At 36.4% G+C, this 10,935-nt stretch overlaps 1 protein-coding gene across 1 annotated transcript; it reads right to left on the bottom strand.

The window, feature by feature from the left end:
* Nucleotides 1–294: 294 nt before the first annotated feature.
* Nucleotides 295–7,824, bottom strand: LOC110716024 (peroxiredoxin-2F, mitochondrial-like). Its single transcript, XM_021894657.1, has 5 exons — nt 7,496–7,824; nt 7,386–7,415; nt 3,655–3,813; nt 774–868; nt 295–637 (listed from the first exon to the last, which is right to left on the bottom strand). Exons 1-5 carry the CDS (start codon nt 7,703–7,705, stop codon nt 532–534), a joined length of 600 nt encoding a protein of 199 aa, XP_021750349.1. The 5' UTR covers nt 7,706–7,824; the 3' UTR covers nt 295–531.
* Between the last annotated feature and the right edge of the window lie 3,111 nt (nt 7,825–10,935).

Raw genomic sequence — 10,935 nt, 5'->3', positions numbered from 1 at the left:
AGTGTTAATAAAAAAAAAAATTCATTTTTTGGGGCTGTTAAAAAATAAAAACCATTTTCGGGTTTCTTTTCTATTGTTAAAATCCAAAATTTCCTAAAGTTTATCCAAGTTATTGTCCTTTATCACCATCTAATCAAAAAGCCGTAAAGATGTCGTCTTGACTTCACTGGACATGGAACATTGGAACCTCTATGCTGTATTGCTGTGCATAAGCAAAGCGAGAAGAACTATCACTTAAGTTATCCACATCAAAGTGAAGGATCCAAGCCTAGGATCCTCTCGGCACTCACTAAGTTATCCACATCAAAGTGAAAGATCTAATTAATCTCCTACAACATGAGGATCATGAGCAACTTTGACCATATTCATAACAAATTACCCAAACAGACAACCAAACAGGCAAACAGCAAAAAGCGGAAAATTGTATTGCAACGTCCTATTGAGTTACAGTGGAAGAACGTAAGTATTGTAAAATCACATTATTGCAACTTATTTATGACTTTTAAGGGCGCAGGATGAACACAAACTCATTCAGATCTGAGCAAGCATATGATCGCCGCCAGAGACTTTGAACTCAGATGGAGCTTTTTCGACATTAAGAATCTTGACTTTGCCATCCTCCACATAAGCCGACCATCTGCAAGTACACACCAAAACCACACAGACGATCAGTGAGAACAGGAAGTAAAGGCAAATGTACTAGAGTGGGTCAGCTAATAACCTTCTTAAAGCCGTGGTCAGTTCCCATGAACTATCAGAGAAAATATTTTTACCTGTGAGAGCGAGTTCCAAGCAAAGCAGCAGAGAGGTCTATTGTCAAGTCCAAGCTCTTGTGAAAGCTTGCATCAAAGTCCCCATAAAATTCAATCTGGAAAAACAAACATTCACAGCACTTTTAAAGGCCTGGTCTGATTGAATTATAACATCTATTAAAACACAATCATCATCGTCATCTTAAAAAACAAAAAAAAAAAAAAAAAAAAAAAAAAAAAAAAAAAGGGAAGCCCAATCCACCAGTACAATGAATTTTGGTAAATTCCTCATATCCTGACTCATTAAAACACAGAAAAGATACAAATTGAATTTTAAAAACCGCTCACTACCATCACCACCACTGCACAACTACAAAGACTATCCTAAAAAGATGGGGTTGGCTGAATGAACCAAAAACTTTTAACTTGTGGTTGTCTCAAAGATTATTCTTATTCAATCCCCCATCCAAGTCATCTTTGGCTATTCTCGGCTTCTTCTAAAGTCCCCATAATCTCAACTCTCCAATTTCTGTACCGCTTCATCCACTAGTCATTGTCACACATGTCCAAACCAATGTAGTCGATGTCCAGTATTTTATCCTCAAAACTTAAACTCCAACCTTGATTTGAATATCCTCATTTTGAATACTATCAATTAACGTTTTTCCACACATCCATTTCAACATACTCATCTTTTTAATAAATACTAAATCCCCAGTTCAGCATATGCATCTTTGCTAGTACTTCTACACTATGTCATTACATCCCTGCTTAGCTCACTTAGGAACACACTCTTTCAAAACTCAATAAATTTTATGCATTGACAAGTAGAGGGTTTTCTAACCACCAAATTTCGAATTAAGAGAATAGCAAAAACAACAATTTTGCAATGAGATCATCAAAATATCATGAAACTCTAATCTAGCAATACTGTTATAACTTGTCTTTTATAGCCCTTTTTCTGTACTCATATGCTAGCAAAGAAACCTTACAGCATAAGAGCTCTCTCACAATTAAAAATCCAGCAAATCTGGCAGAAGCCGAATGGAATATGGCAAAAGAAGATAAAAAGTATCATTGTTGGGTTCCAATCAATGTACTAGACACCAATATCAATTGGAAGTAATGCACTGAAGTGCTTGCGTCGGGAAGTTGGTTAGTAGCGTATGACATGAAGACTTCTAGCTAATTAGACTAATTCAATAGCGATTAGAAAGTTTTAATTGATTTTGAAAATTTTGTTAGAAACAACCTTCTATATAGAACTTATTGTGAGAAACAACCTTTTAAAAAAATTCTGGCAAGTTAAAACCTTAAACAAAATTTCTTTTTTGTTTTTTTTGTAAGATGAAACCTTGCTCTCTTTTCAGTTGATTAAAAAAAAGAATACTGCATTAAACCACACGGCCACATGTGCCCCAAATTTAACCATAAAAACTTTACACAAACCCCAAAAATTGTTGCTTCAAATGCTAGTATTTTTCTCAATTTACCTTTGAAACTGGCTCATGTAATACTCAAGACATCATTCAATTTCAAGGTATTATCCTCCCAAACGTTAGTTTTCAAGAGATTTATCATTAATGGTGGGAAGGTGGTAACAACAAACAAAGGACAAATTCCCATCATTAAACAAAAAAAAGACAAGAAACCCACCTAAATTATCCCGAAGAAGAAGAAAAGAAAGTGGAGATGGGGAGGAAGATAAAGAAAGTGGAGATGGGGAAGAAGATGAAGAAAGTGGAGATGGGGAAGAAAACGAAGAAAGAGGAGTGCAAATTGAAGAAAATGGAGGCATGTGGTTGTCATGTGGGAGTCAATGCCGGAAAAGAGTTGGTCAACGCAAGAAAATACACTAAGGTTTCATTTTGCAAAAAAATTTTGTCAAGGTTTTAATTGCCAGAATATTTTTAAAAAGTTGTTTCTTGCATTGTTTCTGACAAATTTTCCATTTACTTTAAAATGGATACTACACTTAGGAGTTCTAGTAAGAAGTACTTCATATTTACTAATTACTTCAGAAGTTCTATGGTAGTTGAAGTATTTTGGTATTGGAAGATCTAATAATTCCTATACATATACTATATAGGGCAGTGTTATGTTGCAGTTCATTAATTTGAGAAGAGTTGGAAGAAACCGCCATCATAAAAGTCCTATGTTGCTCTTGTTGTTTTTGCAGTGTAGTTCCTACAATCCACTTCCTAATAAAGTTAAACCAACCAATAACAACTAGCATAATTTCCTTGATTAATGCTATATCTTTTGTTTTGTTATAAATAAAATGCCGCACATAACATAATACCATGTAAATCCCAGTAGCATATAGATTATCACAGTAGCTGAACCAAAATTGAATAGCGGCCAGCTGCTTCCTTATTGAGGTCTCTTCATTTTAACTCTATGTAGCCGTCTACAAGCATGAAATAACCTTTGCAAAATGGACTATAGAAAGGCAGCCATGGTATTTTGTAGCTCACATAAAACTATTTCTTTAATAATTCATGGCACATGCTGGTGTGTGCCTATAAACTTCAATATGACCCCACCTAAGCTGGGTTAAGGATTGAGCATAATGCAATATTACTCCTAAAATGAAAGAGAAACTGTTGCCACAACCCTTTAAAAGAAACACAATGAACATTTGCCACTGGCTTCCATCATATCAAATTAAAAGCACAAACATTATAGTCATCTAAGACCATGAATCATGAAGATTTCATCCTCATCCTCACTGGATTTAGAGAATTGCTAACATAAGATTCAAGCATCATTACAGTATACTATACAAAAAAACAAAGGGGATGCAATTAGTATATGTAAATCTTACTGCATAGTATACTGTAATGATGCTTGTAAGACTAATTCAAGCATAGTATACATAAAAGACTTGCAAGAAACTTACAGCATCTTTTGCTTCTAGTTTCTCAGCCCATCCATTCATCACATATGGATCATTTACGGAAACACAAACTATAGATTCGATCCCTTTAGCTTTGAATTTGTCAGCGTTAGTCTTGTAGCTGGGAACATGTTGAGCAGAACAAACTCCAGTAAACGCACCCTGGAAATAACTACAATGTTAGAGTTGCCACACAAGGGTGTAAAAAGAGGGGCGTCACCCCCTTCAATAATACTTTAAGTCAATACGGTGTGTTTCCATAACTTGGTTTTGGATGAGTGATGGTATACTTAAAGGCACATAGGTCATGTGGAGAGTAAGATCGCGGGTCGGTGACAACAAGTCTTCTTTTGATTATGACTTACTTCTTTTATTTAAGTTTACCTTCTTTTGTTTCTTTTTTACTCCGTATTTTTTATTTATAGTAATCCTAACTCTCTAGAACTAGTGTCTAACTTCATTTTTTTTTTTTTTTTTTGGCTGTAGGACTATAATTCTAAAAACATAGATGTATACAAATGATTTTGATAACTGATTACAATATGCTTCCTCTATTTTATTTTATTTTTTTTTTATTTTTTTTTTACTTGCATCACTTTGGTTGTTACACTATTTATAAACTCCACTTTGACTTTTATACTATTTATAAAATCCACTAAAAGTAATAGTGATCGAAATAATGCATTGTCAAGGGTGAAATGAGTAGTGTTGCAAGTTAAAGAAAAAAAAAATACTCATTTAGTGTTTAACAAAGTAGTATACATTTTTAGTTTATAAAATTTTATTAAAAAAAATCCTTTATTAAAAATAGACACTAAAATATCAATGCACGAAAAAAATAAGAAAAAAAATGTATACCCTTAAAAATACCACGAGCTCTTATACAGTCTTCTTTGCAGCAATAAAGAGAGAATAAAATCAACAAAATCCTAAAATCACCCTCTCCCAGATCTAAAATTCTTGGCTCCGCCATTGTTGCCAGACCCCTAATATCGCACAAGTGTAGCACCACTAACATGACATTGGCAAAGGAAAACGAACTAAGAAAAAAGAAAAAGAAAATAAGCTCTCAGAGTTGCTGGTCCTCAAAACTACTTTCCACCTCTTTTTATTGAAAACATCATCTACCATTTTCTATTGAAAAACATCATCAAGTATCTAGAATAGGACCAAAACACCAAATCCAACCACTCATCACACCTATGTATGTTGAATAGACTAGAAGAGTTTTACCTTGACAAATGGCCATAATACTTGTAACAGAATAAAGATAACTATTCAGAGAATCAGAGCAAGTATCAAGATTCACTAAGTACATAAAGTGAGAAAATCAGAAGCACTGTTGATTTCTCCTTTTCCTATAGGCATTAAGATTAGGCAATATACCCCATAACTACTAGCGAAGATAGAAGGGGGGCAACATATTTCCTGTACCCATGACTCAGAATTTCAAACTTCCAGTAACCTAAGTGTGGAAAATGGTTCAAAATTGAAGGACACATCCTTAATTTTGGTGTCATAGCTAAATTCTCAATTTCTCATGCCAAAACATCATTCTTCATACAGTATGTAGTCTCCTACTCCCCCTTGTTGATACCATAAATAGAAAAGCCTTTTCTTTTCTTTTCATATAACATGACGCTTTTGGTGGAATTTATGAGTTTCAAATGTACACATATCTCAGTAGCTCAACAAAAAGATGTGGTAGACCTCTTAAACACAAGACCAAGCCATTCTCCAGGTTGAGCTATGCTACGTCCTTGATTGTTTACACTTGGGTTACCGTAAATCTTTTATTACTTCAGTTAAATCACCCTGATCCCAATACAACCACACTCATTTGAAGAAAGTTTATTCAGCATTAGGTACTTTGTAGAACTTAGATTGCAATTGTTGCCAAAATAATAACCAATCCTTGTGAAGGCAGTTTATTTTGATATGTAACCATAACAAGAAGAGTAATCTCATGTTACATCAAGACTAGGCTAAAAATATGCCAAATACAACAATTTGTAGTAAATTACGCATGATTCAAAATGCACCTACATAAAAAGAGTGATGAAAGGAAGATGGAAAGGACAACAACTAGAAACGTTATTGTGAAGAATTCATGTTCTCTTACTATTTGTGATTGGTTGAGACAATATAATAACTATTTCTAGAAGGATAAAGTATAAACTTTGGCCGGTTCGACCTTTTGATTTTTACCCCATTAGTACACTGTCTTCCTTCCAAGCTTTGATCCACTTCCCTAACCTCCTATATTAACGTAAGTGAGGTGTTCTTACACGGTTACACCACTATCTAATTTAGAAAAGTGATGTCAATGTCTCAATCTGCTCCAAAATAAACCTTTTCTTAGCCATTAGCACTTATATTAAGGCTCATTGCCTGAGTAGTGCACATTTTTGCATACCTTACACATTTAGCCCTACAGAAATCACTTAATTCAAAACAACCAATAATTTAAGTATATATTTGAACAAACTTATTAAAACTCTAATGCATGCCATATCAATGTATAAATAATTGTCTTGTGCTAAGGGCCAACAATGTTAATAACAGTTCCTTCTCATAATTCAAATATTTAAAAACGGCGTAATAACCCCATGAGGATAAAACATTGTTTATAATTATTTCACTTATTCCAATTTTAAGATGGCAAGAACAATTTACAAAATTATCTTTTGTACGAACATAATGTCATTCAAATATTACTACTATCATAAACCAATATCTACACATAATCGCTAAAGTAAAACTTCCATAAACCCTACTGATGTATCACAGATTGTATCATCTTTTAAATTTTATATGCATGAAAATATTGCATATCTTTTAAATTTTATATGCAAGAAAATAAATAGAACTAAGTAACTCAAGCTATCTTGCTAAAAAAATTCCCCTCCCTTCAGGTTTATTTATATAGCAAAGTGGAAGGGAAATGGAAGGGAGGGAAGATGAAGGGAGGGGACGGAAGGAAGGGCAGAATGAAGGTAAGGTTACATTTTCCCTCCAAATCTTTCTAACATTGGAAGGATTCGGTTTATTAAAGAAAGGAAAATGAACCCTTCCATTTCCCTTCTCTTCCCTTCTCTCCTACCAAATGGTTTCCAATCATGGAGGATGGTTCCTTCTATTCTCTTCTCTTCCTTTCCCTCTAATTCTCTCAATCAAAACAAATTGTTCGTCTCTTTTTTGTTCGTGTTTGCATTTTAAGGAGTACCAAAATGTTGCTCTTATTTAACATCTTTCCTCGATTCCTTTATTATCTTACTACTTAGGAAAAACAAAAACCTACATATACTTCTCTCATTTGGCACAAATTTCTTTATTATCTTACTATCTAGAAAAAACAAAAACCTACCTATACTTCTCTCATTTTGCACAAAGAGATTGTGCTAGCATTAATTTTAATTTCAATTACGCTTCTCTGTCCTGGTTTTAATCTTCATTTGCCACTTATATTCGTTAATGCCTTTTCTTTTTCGTTCCGTTATTTAATTATCATCAATATTCAATACTATTATTTTTTTCAACTTCCAAAACAAAGTATTCCAATTTCCTCATGATTAAAAAAACAAACAAACAGTAACAACATAAAAGAGATGAAGGGAGTAATAATCATAGCTAAAATTTGGATACCATTTTTCGTTACAAACAAAATTACATTTTCGAGAAATTAATATTAACCATCCCAACAAAAAAACAAGTAAGAATTATAGAAGACTTACAGGGAGGCCAAAGATGACAACTTTCTTTCCCTGAAAAACAATTTCTTGAAATTAATATAATTTCCAAAATATAAAGAGAAAATCAATTGAAATTGATGATAGAAATTAACCTTGAAAATGTCTTGCAAAGGGGTAGTGGCGAATTTGGAAGAAACTCCTTCATCGTAGGGGCGAGCCTTAGGGAGGGTAACATTGGGTGCGGCCGAGACTATGTCAGATCCCACTGCAAGAGATGCATAAGCCCTTAATGCTGCGATTCTAAGCCCACCAGATATTGATTTTACCATTGATGATTTCTTCATCATCGCCATTGTTGCCATTTGATTCTATTTTTAGCTTTTACGGTTTATGATATTGTCAAATGGAAAAAGAATAGGAGATGGTTTTTCAGGAGAAGTTCTACAAACTACCAAGTACGAAGTACTATTTTTGGGTTGGTGGAGCTTGTGATTTAGCAAGAAATGGTCCAATAGATATTTGAGCTTGGCCCAAATGTTATGTGCTTGTCTGCTTGAGAAGGGGAACTATTGCAAAAACTTTTGGGCATCCTTGGGTATATTAATACGATACCCGAGCCATGCTCAGATTTTAAAATAAATACTCTAAATATATTGAAATTAAGTAATATAACTTGGTCAGTTATTAATATTATATTATATCATTAAAATAAGTAAAGTCGGTCTCGCAGTCAGGCCATGAAACAGCGATACTTGGCATTCCAGTTATTCGCCAAGTGTCACGCCACATAGGCGAAAACTAGGTATTATTGTGACACATATGATACTAAGTAAGCGAATTTTTGGTAGATTTTTTTAGATAAAATTGTTGTATAGAGTTTTATTGTCAATATACTTCTAATATTTCATATATACAAAATTAATCATAACTTTTAATAAATATCCTATAACTCGATTCCGTTTATGTTTAGGGTAAAATTACCCATGACAAATGGACCAATCCTGACCTGCCACGTGTCCACCACGTGGGCCAATCAGCGTCCGCCACTTGTCACCCTAAGAGGTCCAACATGGACTAATCAGGTCACATCATGTGGCCCATTATCCGCCAACCTGGAAAACGACCATCGCAGGCCCAATTCCCGAGGCAAGCCCAATCAGTCCTAGGTTTTTCCAGAAAACCTAGTATTGGGCACGTACTTCGAGGCTATATAAACATGTCATTAGCCTCCATGAACAAGGGAATCATCTCACCTAGAGAAGTCTAAACACATTTATCACTCCTCCCCTAGAGGAACTAGATCTCCCATCTTTACTTTCCGCATTTATTACTCCTCAAACAAGTACTAACTTGACCGTTGGAGGCGGAGCACCCACCACAAGGAGTCTCCGTTATTTTGCAGGTACAGGCGCAAGGATACCAGTCCCGGAATTGTAACTTTCCCGCTGGACATCAAAAAACCCCGAAACATTTTGGCGCCGTCTGTGGGGAGAGTACTTTTGGGATGGAACCACAGTCTGTACCGACTCAAAGTGAGAAGCGTCCCATGGACGACCCTCGGGTCTACACTGACCAAGATACTGACAATGAGGTCGAGGTCGAGACTCACACGGCCTCTGACGGGACCCTAAGGGCCCGACGCACCCGTCCTACCGAAAGGAGGGAACGAGAGGCTGGTCCCAGTCGGCCAGCCGACCCACCGCCTGAGACTCGGCAGGCGGCCGAAGGATCTACTCCTATTACTAGGACAGAACTCATGAGTCTCATGAGTACTTTCAAGGGAAAGATCCAAGAGCTTGTCAATAAAAAGGCGACTGCTCCACCAAAGGAACAGTCGGCCAGATCAAACCACTCCCAGTTGAAGTTACATGCGCCTCGCATGAAACTATTGGGTACAACCGGCAATATACCAGCCTCCGAGCATCCGGCCAGGCGGCCAACTACTGCAGGCGTCATACGGCCGAATGCAAAGAGTCAGACGGTCAAGCTTGTAAGCTATTTATTATTATCATATTATTATTATGATGGTAAAAAGAAATAAAAAAATAAAAAAATAAAAAAAAATAAAAATAAAAGAGGCTATTAGCAGAATGGCTTGGAATGCCGAGCTAAAAGAGATTCCGTGCATACAATGTCAATGTTTAAACACTTGGCCTGCATGAATCACCATCTTTATAATTATTATATGATGCATGCTTTTGTTAGCCGTATAACCACAAAGCATTATTAATATTTCCTTTGCATGCAAGCTACACTAATCTCTTAAGGAGATTAGGCCACGCATATCTACTCCTATTTTTCCGAGTCTTAGCCAGCTAACTCACTAAAGCTAATTCACTAAAGCATGCAGCTTTACTCAAGTATACATTATACAATATATTTAGTAAATATAATATATTGTTTTGGGAAGAACCGCCATCCCTCATTTGAAATCACAAGTGAGCTCAATCTGAGAGTATGAAGCTCCATGCAAACAAGCGGCATCATGACTCAATGAGCAGCCACCACTATACAAGCCCCAAGCAGTCGGCCTTGTGTACTAAGCGCAGGAAAAAGGGGGGCTAGTGATGTGTGGGAGTCGTATGTGTTTAATCATCATATGCTAATAAACAAAGCTCACCCTAAAACAGCCGTCTTATCATTATATTACCCAATGCCGATCAAGTAAAGTTTGTTCTTGTTTGAAAAATAGCATGAGTCTATTGCAATATCGAGGCACAAATGGCATTATCATGCGAGACAAAGGCAGCGTAAGCAAAACATGTGTGTGTTGATATGCATGGCTGAACGCAAGGTGTAATAGGCGGCCACAAGTGCTCTTCAAGATGGCAGCCGGCCCCATCCCAGTCACAAAAACAGCCAGCCATGTGCGGCACTTAACGCAGCAAGCCACCATCAAAACAGCAGGCACTCGGTTGAAAGAACATAAGCTAATGTGGGTCTTCATGCTTTTGTAATGAGGGCCGAGTATTCTGATCATTTTGGTCTAAATAATGCCCAGCACGATCAGAAAAACATTAATACAAGCGGCAATTATGTGCCAAGCTAACTCTGAAATACACGGCCAAATGCCGAGTTCGAGGCGAAAAGGTTTCAACTCCATGAAAACTGAGCAATCTTCGAATTTTGTTAGACAATGCATAATAAGCAAGTCAACTGGTACTATGTTGATAGCTTAGACGGCCATCTCTATGCATTTGGAGATACATTCGGCTACAAGCTATCACCATGCATTTGACTAAAAGGCTAAAATCGACTGGTATTGTTGATGGCTGCCCCTTGTATGTATTCGAAGCAACACACTTCTCGCTGTTTGCGTTTCGCATTTGGATGGCCGAATGCTTTGATGAAGGAGCAGGCAGCATCCAGATGCAGTGAGCTCGATTTGAGAGTATGCAGCTCCCAGTATACAAGCGGCCATCTATACAGGCGCTAAGCATTCGGCTCTTCGCTGTTGACCCTTGCAAACAAGAGCTTAATGGCTCCTACTTCAGAACGCATACAAGCATCCAAAATCAACACTCGGTTGGTTCAATACAATCGGCTCTATAATCATTCAACGACAGCCGAGAGAATTATTGCTTATCTCATA

Source organism: Chenopodium quinoa, unplaced genomic scaffold (assembly GCF_001683475.1).
Source record: "Chenopodium quinoa cultivar QQ74 unplaced genomic scaffold, ASM168347v1, whole genome shotgun sequence".
Classification (NCBI taxonomy): domain Eukaryota; kingdom Viridiplantae; phylum Streptophyta; class Magnoliopsida; order Caryophyllales; family Amaranthaceae; genus Chenopodium; species Chenopodium quinoa.
Note: the sequence above shows the minus strand (reverse complement) of the source record. Positions and strands in the feature narration are given on the sequence as shown.